The following is a 12,626-nucleotide window of genomic DNA, read 5'->3' on the forward strand; positions in this document are numbered from 1 at the left end:
TGCTGATCTGTATTTTCACTCTCCTCATAGTTTCTCCCATCTTCCCCTTCCCTACAACATCCAGAGATATTATCATTACATCTCATGCAGTAGCCATGAGGTGTGGCAGAGCCTAATCTTGGTCACACAACTTTCAGCTGCATATCTAGGCCATCTGATTCTGAGTTATTTCAGGTAATGAGTTCAAGATAAATCTCCAAGTCATTAAGAATAAGTCAGTTGCTGCTGTGCTGCTTTCCCTGTGAACAGGATTCCCAGGAACCCTGATTTCCAAGCTGTTATGAGTGGAAATTCTTTTGTTTTCAATGCCTTATGGTCTAGAGTAGTCACTTTTCATGCCAAACTAGTCATGGTTGTAAGAATTTTCTACAAATGGACCACTTACATAAAAGTAATGCATCAGGCATCTGTAAGAAACAGCTTTTTCTGCGACTGTGAGTGCAATACCCATCTTGCTGCCTACCATCCTCAGACAGTTGGTTTCTACAATTCACCATCACAACTATAAACTCACACTTACTTACTGTTGCTATCAAATATAAGTGCATTAGAATTATGAAACACTTGAACATAAAAGCATAAATCTTGATTTCCACCACCAGCACGCTAATGCATCCGGGGCCTGTAGAATGGGTCTCTTAAAACTGTAGAACAGCTGCTCAGCTAGTGTAAATCAGCATTCTGCGTTGTGAAATGAAAAAAATGTTGGTACTACTTAAAGGTTGTTTTAAAGAGATAAGTAAGTAATTAAATGTTCAACATGTCCACTGGGAAGGGTAAAGGCTAATTTTCAAAAAAGATGATTTACATTATATATGAAAACAACCAACCCTATCCAGGGGATAAGCACCAGGCAGGCTATGTTGCAAATCTCCTGCACTGGAGGTCTGTAAGAATAGATTAGACCAACATCTGCCACACATGGATGGATTCTGTTCTGGTGCAGCAGACAAAATGGATGTGCTCCAGAGATCTCTCTGTACAGCAAGCAGAAATGTGCCTTAGCATTGAATCAGCTATGGGATTAGCTGAATGCATTTGACTCTTTTGCTTCCTGTTCAAGACTGGCCAAAAGATTTGCAAACCAATTTAAGGCCTATGCTTTAACTTCTGTGCTATTCAGTCAGTTTCTCAGCCTGCACTCGATTTCTGAGCACAGCAGACAGGCAGTGCTCTTAAATCATTCTAGGGAACTCACCAGCAAATGCTAAATCATTCCAGTAAAAAGTTAATATTCTTTTTCCTGCTAAAATGAGCTATAACTGCTATTTATCTATATTATAGTTAACTACACTATATAAGTATCTGGTTATTACTGTAATGCTACATAAAATGAATATATAACCATATATTGTAGTTAGCTATAAAGTAGCTATAATAGCCATGTGTGGGTATTTCAGAAGGCATTTTATAGAGTTAAATCAATGGAAAATTAATGGAAAACGTATAAGGATTTAAGGGAGAATATTAGTGTATTTTGACATAAGTTAGGAGTAAGGGGTAGGCACGGCAGAGACTTCATTGTATCATATGATGAATTCAGCATATATACTTCCAATAATCAGAATTTTGCTAAGCACCTTAAGCAAAAAATATGTTCTTGGGTTGCATGCCCAGTGTCCTGCTCTGTGTGCTGTGTTATTCAGAACCTGGATGGAATTGTTTTAAAGCAGAAAAATGCTTTTCAACAGAATAAAGACTGAGACCAAATTTGCACACATGTAATTCCTGAGTTACGCCTGTGAGAAGGGCTGTGTTACAGGAAGGCTTGTGAGCACCTCACTCTCAGGGGCACTTTTCAAGACTGGAATGAGGAATGCTCTCTGCTCATACCTGCTTGCAAACAAGGGAAGAAGCAGCTCAGAGCCCTTGTCAAGTCCACAGGGAAGCTCACTGACCTGCCAGTGATCATGGGCAGTTACAAAACACGTTATACACCTGTGCCCATGTGTTCTATGGTAGCCAGAAGAAGACACGTGCAGAGAAATGCTGCCCATCATAAATACTCAGAAAACTTAATGCAGGTTCCTGAGTTTACAGGCATACACTGCAGCTTGTATTAGAAGTCTGAGTATTTATTATGTGGGAAGCTAGCAGCTCCAGGCCCTGCTCCCTTGCAGCCCAGCCCACTGCTGTTCCCAGAGCACACCTAACACCCACAGATCATGTTCAGCTGCCCTCAATGCTCCACAGAGGCCAAGCTCTTTGAAATTATGTCTTGGTTATGATGGAGGAGGTAATGGGGATGGCGCTACCATGGTTTTTTTTTTTGTTAATGGTGAAGTGGTTAGGGTTCCTGCCCAGTGAAGCCTCAATATTAGGTCTTCCTCACCCTGGAGAAACTCAAGCTGATGTTTCCCAAGCAAGCAGTCTAATAAGCAGGACAGCTGTGGGAGGGAAAATAACTCAGAGCTTATTGAAGATGAGCCCAGGTGGAATAAATTATACATTGCTCAAAGGGCCAGAAGGAGAGCCAGAAAAGACAGAGTGACTGCAGCCCAGTGGCTGCAGCAGTGCTAGAAAAGGGGCAAAGTACAGGTGCTCCATGGCCATTCCTGCCTCTGACTCCTTGCAAGACAGTCCACAGAAGACAGATGTAAAAATTCCCTTTATGAGAAGAATACACATGTTTTAACCTCTCAGGTTAAGGATGGCAGTAAGGATAGCTATTTCTCAGGCAAGAGGTTCAGCAGCAGGAACACACAGGACTTGGGTAGAAGCATCACCATAGCTGTAAGGTCTAAAAGAAACTGCAAGTCCTTGATTTTTCTTTTCCTAAGAAATGGTTGCAGAACTTTTCTTCAGGATAAATTTATTGGAGATGGATTCCAAATAAATGAGTATCTCTAGCTGTATGCTTTGGTGAGCACTCCAGGCTACAGAGAGGGACTGGGTTTCATAGAAACATTTGCTAATGTAGATCAGGAGAAATTTGTGGATGTATTCATTCCAACCTCTTGCTCAAAGTAGGGCTATGTACAGCAGGTTGCCCATAGGCACATCAGCATAAATCTTGGCTAACTACAGAAATGGAGACACCACATCTTCACCAGTTCCAGTGCTTGACCACCCTCAGTATGAAAATGTTTGTCCTTGTATCTACTCAGAAATAGATAGCCCTGTAAGCCTTGGTGGGATTTGGCTCTCTGGTAGGCTAATTAAATAATATCCCACTGCATCATTTCCATCTATACATTCAGTGTTCCCATGCAGTTTTCCTAATTCCTGTTTAAACCTGCAATATCACCCAAGCAAAGAGTCATACAGAGAATAACAAGCTGCTGCTTTTTCTTTGAGGAAAACATAAACCTTAAAGCAGGTATTTCAAACAGTTATAAATCATCCTGAACACCATAAATGTTTCCAAATATAAGCAGATACTCAGGAATGAAAACACAGGAATGGAGAAGCTGTTTATTACGTTGTCACTTTATACAACTAAACAATTTAGTGTTTTGTTTGCACTGAGATATGTTTTTTATAGGTAGCAGCTGTACACCAGCTGTGTGAGTGGTTCCCTCTATAAAGATTAGAGGGAATGCACAGGCTGCATTGTAGAAAAGAAGTTTCTCCTACTGAGAAAAGATTTGACAGATGTGCTGGATGCTGTCCTATGATTTATGCAGAGATTCCTCAAAAAATGTGGTGTAAATGGGACCAGTCATCTTCACTGCCTCTAAATGAGTTACCAGCTTCTTCAATAAATGGACCATGGTCTCAGGAGGTGACTTTGTGTGGGGCTGGAGCAGGTCCAGAAAGTTCTTTACTGAGTCTGAGCTAACGAGACCCAGCAAACCAATGCCTACTCTTTGCAGGCAGAGAAGCGGTGCTGCACAGAAGCAGCTAAGGTCTCTCAAGGATTGACTGTAGCACCCAGGGCTGGGTTTGGCCGTGCTGGATCTGTCAAGCTCACACATTTATACACTGCTGCATTTGAGCTAAAAATCAATTTTCATTAAAACTCATTGACTTTTGCCATTTAAAATAATTCATTTTTATCCATTCCTGTGACTAGGATAGTTGCATTGCCTTCTCCTTTGTTATCTCCTGCACTTCGTCCCTTGAAAGCTGGAAGCCAGAAGAAAACCTGAGGAGGAAATTGGTGGGCTAAAGCAAATGTTTCCCTTATAGGCACTGGAGCTGCTTATGAGAGGAAGATCTTGAGAGAATGAACCTAGCAAGAAAGCAGCCTCCCTCCTGCTACCAGGCACACATTGTGGAGCCCCAAATAGAAGCCAGCATGTCTCACAACTCTGCTGCTGTCCTGCATCTCAGCAGGACTTCACCTCCTACAGAGTGTTCAACCAGATCCTCTCCTATGCTTTTCTTCAAGGTTAAATGCCAGTTCTCTGCCAGCTGAATCTGCCAAGGTTTGCTCCCAAATGTTCTCTATTGCCAGTTTCTGATACTTTGAAACATTAGATGTGATAAAAAAAATCACAGTGAAATTCACAAAGACTATCTGGAGTGTAGAAATGATCAGGCCCAAATCCCCTTATATTAGCACAGCTGAGAATTACAAACCGGTGGTGAAAGCAAGACACTGCAGTCTTCATGACAGCAAGCCTGCTTATAGCCAGTCCAGCTGACAATATATGCAAGCACTTGGCAGTAATCTGTTCTTCAGACTCTGAGATGATTCAGCACTTAAAGATGCAGTCTCCAGTACTACATTTTTCTTCTTGAGCCAGAACTCCTCAAAAAAACCAACCAAACATCAGTAAAACACACAATTACAAATGCTCTTACCTGACTTATTATGCTGAATGCATTTTTAATGTTACATTTGACTTCATGCCGCTTTGTGCTGCTGCTTGGACTTGCACAGTCTCCTAGATACATCAGATCTGGTGGGTGCACCACCCTCTAGTTTGGTATCTCAGTGTTGGCCAGCACCTGGTAGAAGAGGAGAGAGGCCATCATTCCAGCACTGTTTCCCTAGAGAGGCAGAAAATTGCCAGAGTCTGACTCTTAAAACATTTTTTGCTTTCTCTTGTCTGTCATTTCAGCAAGTTGCAAATCTACAGTCTTCAGTGCTGACAAATCCAGATTTTGCTTTTCTGCTCTTGATGATACTCATTAATTTACCAGCGCTAAGCATGGATGGGAATCTGACTGTCAACTAGTTCCAATAGCAGGTTTATTATTTGCAGTCCAGAGTGTATCAATTATCCTAATAACAAGACTTAAAGTTCTGTTCTGTTCTCATCCCTCTCACTTCACAGACTGCTTAAAGTCATGCTGGTGAACCAGAAGCCCATTGACAAACATCCTTAAGAGCCCCAAGAGACTTGATAGTTTCTGATACTTGAAGAATAAGATGAATTGCTGGCTTACCTGGAGGAGCTTTGAGGAAGGCCATCTCCAGAAAATAGCAATAAAATATCAGACAGAAAACGTAGTTGTCTTTCTCTTTTTATTTTTTGGCATTTTGAGCAAAGCTGTTCCCTCTTTGCTTCAAAGAGATAAAGAGTAAAGTGGTATTTGATTTGATTCTTCTGCTCCTCTTTTCTAAATCAGAATGACACCTGTGTTGCTTTCCATACCAACACACAGTCACATTTTATCATTAAATCAACTGCTACATATAATTCAAATATTGGTTGAAGAAAACAAAAGCTCTTTTAAAAGACACTGGATGTTCAAAGGTAAGTGCTGTAAAACTGCATTCCTTCTAAAGGTAGCATCTAAGCTGTTGATGATACATCAGATTAGAAAAAAAAAAAAAATCAGCTGCATCTCCAAAGAGCATTCTCTTCTTCTGCATTTAATTCTTTTGGGCCTAGAGGTAAATAAAGTGCTTCATTCTTTAAATCTAGATGACCAGCTGAGTCTTACTTCTTTCACTTCATTTTTAAAGTCTCAAAGCAAAGAGACCATGGCTTTGCTTCATACCCTGCTACAGGACAAGATCTTTCACGGTTGAGACCTTAGACATAAGACCTCCTCCTAAACATTCTATTCGAGACCTGACCTCACTTAGTGGCTCGGTGTCACCTTCTCTCTTCTTTTCTTCTCAGATTCTCCCAAAATATTTATATATTTTTGCCAAGCAAACTCTATTTGCTTTTCACTGAGTGCATTCTCCTCAAATTTCCTTAATGCAGCACATGGCACTGCTCACATACTCACCTTGTGCCTTTGACTTCAGCCAGGAAATGTGCCGTGCCCTGCCCTTCTCCCCAGGGTTCTTGCCACCACAGCAGAGGTACCACAGCTGCTCAGGAACAGCTGCTGAGCTGCCATGAGTTAGAGGCCGGTGCATTAAAGGAAACTGAAATTGATCCTTGTTTCCTCCACACTCCAACGGTGAAAGAGCTTGGTATGCTGCTGAGCTGGACCTGGAGCAAGAAGAAGAACTGCCCAGAGAAAGCCAGCACAGAAAGCTAGGAGGGGAAAGCACCAAAGTTGTCCCAAGCTGAACTCTTGTCACTGATTAGTCATTTGCATTTAATTATGCTCATTTAACAGATAAAATTTAAAAATAAATCTCTGCATTCAAAGGTAGAAATGATGAAAACCTGTAAATAAAGAACTCTAAAAGGAACCATTTGGGATATATAACTTCAATTTGTGATTTTTATTTTATTATTTTTTTTTAAATTTTCCTCTGTAAATATTTTTTTCAGTAACTGTAAGAAAAAAATTGCCAGAAGGCTGAGCTTTTTCTTCCCTTTTGCAACAAGCAAATACACATATTTGTCTTTCATTCTTCTTTAACTTCTTCTAACCAATCATTTTTGTCACCTTGTAAAAAATTTAAGTGGCTAAAAGGAAAACTGAATTAACAGAAATTACTCTGCCATTACTTAAAACTCCTCCTGTTCCCATTGTAATCCTTCCAAAGACATGGGAACTTTGAAAAGATACAGAATAACAAAGAAAGGCAGGAAGAGAGACAGAAGTTTAAAACAAATGCAACTAGAGGAAAAAAAAATCTCTTTTAGCACAACTTTTCCTCCTGTTATTGTCTGACGGAAGTTGAGTAAATAATAGTTTCATAATATTTGGTAGACTTGAATCAGAAAAATGTCCCATCTGATAATTAGATTTATTCTTTTTCTAAAATAGGATAAAGAAATCTTTATTTAAAATATCCATGAGCCCAACTGACAATTTCTGGTCCCAACAAGAAAAATGGATCAGAACAAGCTCTTTATCTGCTCACATCTATCCAAATTTTGCAGTTCTGTTAGAAGCTTGTGCAGTTGTGTACCATAGTACTTCTCTGGCCCAAAATGTGCTGTGTATATTGCGTATATTCTTCCATACTGATGTGTGAATATATATATATATATATATATATATATATATATTCTTGCATATGTACTTGCAATCATTTGCATATTTATACCTATCTTTGTATTTGTATATGCATAGATACATAAAAGAACCATGAATTGATCTTTAAATTAGAAATTAACATCAGAAAGCACTATCTGCTTCAGGGAGGTGAACGGAAAACAGATGTCAATCTCATGCCAAGTTCTCTTCCTGCACTTCCAGCTTCTTGCTTTGTGGTTCTGGGATGGAAATCTGCAAGAACTCCAAAACTTCAGAGATTTTAGAAGAGGACAGTGGTTTGTTTCTTTTCAGAATTTTGAAACAAATTTGTACGTATGCTTGTTGAGATTTTTAGTCAGAAACTATTTACTCCAAACACAATCTGAGATTCCAATATACTACAGTAACAAGATATATAGTGAAGCTACTGAAATATATTAAGTTAGGTTTGGAAATTCTCATGTTTTTCTATTTACAAAAGACCATATATACCCAGTGCATATTTGCAACCAGTGTAAGTCCTTCCCATTGCCTTCAGAAAGTTTTGGCTAGCTTAAAGCGTTAACTATAGTATGTACTGAAAACAAGGGAAGGAGGGGGAAAAAAAAAAAACAGAATACCAACCAAATGCATGGACTAAAACCAGAAACACATCTTAGCTATAATCTAGTGCCTGCTTTCATCTTCACTTTTTCCTCTTTGTTCTCACTTTTGCTGGCCTGCAAGCAGCCTTGGTGATGATGCAAAGTTTCATCTCTGAATTTTGAAGCCAGTCTAATGTCTTTTATAAGATAACATCCTCAGTCACCTCTGCATCAGTACACGCTGAGACATTTTGTGGATTTGAATGTGAAGGAGTCAAAATCCTGAAAGAGCTGGGTTTGTTAACAAGTCAACAGCTTCTTACACAATACTTCCAGTCTAACCTGAAATGGATGGTACTGGGAATTGCAGGGGAAAGCCTACTGCTAACAGTTTCTAGAGAGAATTTGCAAATGGTGGAAAAGGCACTCTTTGTTCATGCTGTCTGGTAGAAGCAATTTATTGCATATTACATATGTAATAATAATGCACATTATTATTTCAAGACACTCTGTTCTTTTTGACTGCCTTGTGCCTCTGCAGTTCAGAACAACCATGCTCCCTTCCAGTTGGTATGAATATGTTTCAGCTCTGTCCTTGTTCTTCCTTCCCCCTCTGGCAGGCTACAGAACACTGGCCTGAGGAGGAGGTGTGACTGCTCCTTACAGTACTACAGGAGTCCCAACCCAGCCTCAGCCTTGCACCACCTGAACCCTGCTGCTCTTTGATGGGATTAGTATCAAGGTGCCCACAGCTGGTTTGATATCAGCTGAGCAGCATTTACTTCAACAGCCCTGGCTCAGCCTCTATCTCACCAAAAAATTGTTGAAAAACCCATGACCTCTGTCCCATCTGAAGTAAAGCCCCAGGGAATTTAGTACCTGTACCTATGAGCCCTTCCGAACGCGATAATGTTGATAACTGGTACCATTCCTTCATCTCTTTTGTAAAGGCACTTCTGTCCTGGGAACTGCATCTTGACTGGGAGGGCTATCTGTGAGAAGGGAGAAGAGTTGTCAGGAAAAATAAGAATTAACAACAACTACTCTGGAAACAGAGCTCATATTTTTTCCTGCAAACAGCATGATACTTACCTGCCTTTCAGGCACTGAAGAATGATGGTTCTAGAGATGAGCACTGTTCTCAGGAAAGTCCCCTTTTTCCTCATTTTCTATATACTGTTGGCTTTAACATTGTACCTATAATGTTTATCTGCTTCTACAGAAGTCACTGATGGCAAGTTAATTAAAATAGCCTGAGGAAAGCCTGGGAACGATGATTAGGCCTAAAGTTCAACAGGAAGTCTGCAAGAGAAACAGCACTGACATTCTTGTCAACCCCTATTTATCGATGGCTGCATTGCATCAGCTGGGATTTCTTCACTCTATCAGGTGCAATAGATGAAGAATCATGATTTGGCTGGGTGCTATGGCTAAGTCTGATTTTTTATTTATTTTTTAATTCATTAATGCAAGATATTTGAATTTCCAGCAGCGAAAGAACGTTAATAAGATTTTTTTTGATGCCTCAAAGGCTGAGCCCCCTAAATAGTTACGTCTTTATGAAAGGCAGGGAGTTGTAGTGCTTCTGCAGTAGCTGACTTCTTCACCAGTGCAAAGATTGAGAATATGTAAGGAATAAGTCAAGAGAGGAAAAGCAAGACTGCCCCATTAAATTATCATCCTCGTTAAAGATAGCCTCATTCCTCTACATACTCAGCTTCACACATATATTGGTTTAGAATCTTTTCTACTGAAATTTGTGAAATGCAAAATATTTTTAATGGGAAAAAATATATCATGTTCCATAGATGTTTATTAGTCTGCATTAGAGACAAAGCTGAGGGTAGAGTTGGTATAAATCCCTGAAAGTCGGTGATGACAAATTTATTTTCCTATTCAGTGTTTTTAATAAGTATTTATAAGAACAGATGGTGGGCAGCAGCAGAACATGTTCAGTTTTATCGAGACATTTGGCTAACAAGCACAGACTAAAATGCATTTCTTTCCTTCTTGACTTAATAATTTTAATTAGAGGCAAAAGGTGTGGTAGTCTCATTGTCTGGAGGCATATGTGCAATATTGTGTTGGTTGGGCAGGGCTGGGTGGGAGAGAATATCACTGCCTTTAATGAAGGGCGGTGCATATCTATGCAATCTCTATTTTTTTTTATTGTCTGGTAATCTAAAAAATGCAAATTCCAAATCTGCTATTGCACAACACACAGCAAGATACACTGAGGCTATGCTTTCAGTTAGTCAGAGAACAAAAACATGACTACAGAATGTGTATAAGTAATACACGCTGTCGCTGGAAAAGAAAGGCTTTTTAACAAATAGTGGGACATACAATTCTTATCTTGAGGGGGAATTTCAAAGCTCCCCATGGAACTTAGCGGTCTCTGGAACTCCTTTGCTATTTAAATGCTTTTGAAAATCTCACTTATTAAGTACTCATTTTGAACTTTATATGCTCTCTCCCTAAGGACATCAAAGTGTTCTGGAACTAGTAATTAAGGATCATATGCTCTAATGGTGTTCTGGTCATTTAACCTACTTATCTCTGGTCATATTCCAGCTATTTTCCAGATGGACTTACCCAGGCTGGGATGTGCCTTTTCTCCTTTACCAATGAGCCAAGCCTCAGCCCTGAGCTGCTTCTCCTGTGTTCGGATAGAGCAGTGGGAGGTGGGGAGCATAACAGAACTGGGCTGGTCCCAAAAGGAAGCACTGAAATGAGATTTGTACCCTGAGCAGCCCTGCCACAATGTTCTTACTGAATGCTCCTCCAGTGTGAATGAGTTATGAAAACATTCAAAATGTCATCTTGTGAACGTGTATTTTCTTAGAGCAGTGTGCCTCAGACATGTTCCACTAGGACCTAAACTGCCCTCATGTTCTGCTCTCATAGTCCTCTTTAAGATGGTTGTCTGCTGTACCATCATAAGGAAATGTCATGGCATATAAGTGGAGTACTTTCCAACAATAAATCTGCTATTGACATCAGATTTTCCTTAATGTAAGTGTGAAACTTTAAATGGATGATTTATTTTATAAGACTTTATTGAAGATTTTCCCTCACTGACTGAAGTTCACTTCTTGAGAACAGTTTAAATAGTTGTCCTCCTCCTGGCTGTAAAAGGGCAGCACAGCTCTATCAGTCATTATCTCATGGCCTTTGATCAGTGCTGTTCATCTTACTGTGCACAGCTACTGGTGTTACCTGTGCTGGTATCTCTTGCTGGGATTAGTGCCATTTCTGAGCTGTATTACCAAGACTTATGAGGTAGCCTGACTGCCTGATCTAGTGGTTGGCAACCCTGCCCACAGCAAAGAGTTGGAGCTCAGTGATCTTGAAGGTCCTTTCCAACCCAAGCCATTCTATGATTCTATGAGACAGAGCATTTGTTTCACCCATCCAGCTGCTGGAGGTTTCCCATGCAGTGCTTGAGGGGGAGAGCAGAGGTTTTGCTCTCATGCACAGCTGTCAGCCAGATGCAAGTCACATCAGAAGTCTGTAAGGTCACCACTTAGAGGGATTAGTGTTCTAGTCCTTATGGTCTTCCAGGTAAATTATATTTGGTTTGTGTGATGCATCACAATACATCCATGCCCATGTATAATATATATTTTCAGATTTTAAATACAATCCTCATTATCAGATATGCTGGAGTAGTGAAAACTACTCCATAATTTTACTTTCTTTTTCTGTCACAGACCTTTCCAAATATCAAACATATTTGGATCATGAAAATCCTGGAGGAAGAGGCAGCCAGGGCATCCTGTGATAACTCCCTGTAGCAGTCCCTGTGGATACCTGCACTTTGGGAAGTTCCAGAGTTGATGGTCTGCAGTAAGCCAGGGCAGCAAAGAAAGCAGGGCCAAACACAGGAATTTGTGTGTATGATATTCCTAATACCAAACTGTCTGCACTTACCAAGGCAGCACAATGCTGTTGCTTACCTGTGCTGCTGCCCGAGCTGTTAAAAGACCAAGGATGACTGGAAACAAGTGAAAGACAGATGAGAAAAATTTAATAGCAAAAACCCAGGGTTTTGACTTCACTGTACTTTTTTTTTTCTGTTTTGGGGGATGGTATTTAAACATTATCTATGTGTTAAGAAGTGTTGCAGACACTTATTTTCAGAGTTTTCAGGTGTTATGCGCAATGCTGTCAATGGGTGCTGTTTTATGATGTTGGATCAGCAAACCCTGCTGGCTTTTATCAGGTCAGCACCTGATCCTCCAATGAATTGTTGTGGTTTGGTAGATGAGCCTGGCATTAAACTGGGTACACAGGTAGGGCTGAACTTGTACCTGGCTTCTCTGCTATCCCACAGGCCATTTTCTGTCTGGGAGATGTAGTCCCACTCTCCTCTGACAAAAGGGTTTGTGTTTATAGGGAAGTTTTACCTGGCTCACCCCTTCCCCGTGCTGCACCCCTACTCAAGGAGCATAGAGCCGGGCAGGCTCTGATACTCTGGAACTTTTCTGGAAAACCAGGATGTACTGTGCCTGGGGAAGGAAAAGAGTGGAGGGCTGAGAGCAGAGGCAGGTCAGCCTCCTGCAGCCAGAGCTTGTTGGGTGTCTGAATCGGCTGAACATGCAAACACCTGGTTATGAAAAATGAGAAGGACCATTCTTTTGAACTGTGTCTATTAGTTATATTTGAGTAGATGAATGTGCTAAAGCAATCTGAACTCAAAAATATAATATCATTTGATATTTTAAAAGATTTGCAGTGCTTATGAGGGAATTTTTT

The 12,626-nt window shown here is 40.3% G+C and overlaps 1 protein-coding gene across 5 annotated transcripts in view; it reads right to left on the reverse strand.

Moving 5' to 3' along the window:
• Window positions 1-12,626, reverse strand: part of LOC149918251 (uncharacterized) — a 40,951-nt gene that overhangs the window by 7,374 nt on the left and 20,951 nt on the right. Inside the window, exons 3-7 of one of the 5 annotated variants that reach the window (XM_090139561.1) lie at window positions 8,748-8,860; window positions 6,133-6,341; window positions 5,338-5,362; window positions 4,750-4,896; window positions 3,504-4,087 (exon numbers count right to left, since the gene is read on the reverse strand). In XM_090139561.1, the coding sequence (XP_089995687.1) occupies window positions 4,842-4,896; window positions 5,338-5,362; window positions 6,133-6,341; window positions 8,748-8,842 (384 nt within the window). In that variant the 5' untranslated portion in view covers window positions 8,843-8,860 and the 3' untranslated portion in view covers window positions 3,504-4,087; window positions 4,750-4,841. Of the gene's footprint in view, window positions 1-3,503; window positions 4,088-4,749; window positions 4,897-5,337; window positions 5,451-6,132; window positions 6,342-8,747; window positions 8,861-8,960; window positions 9,050-12,626 lie in introns of those variants that run through there. The other 4 variants (XR_016466194.1, XR_016466195.1, XM_090139560.1 and 1 more) reach the window with 4 other exon arrangements.

The sequence above is a fragment of the Phasianus colchicus genome, chromosome 4 (assembly GCF_987193195.1).
Source record: "Phasianus colchicus chromosome 4, bPhaCol1.hap1.1, whole genome shotgun sequence".
NCBI lineage: Eukaryota > Metazoa > Chordata > Aves > Galliformes > Phasianidae > Phasianus > Phasianus colchicus.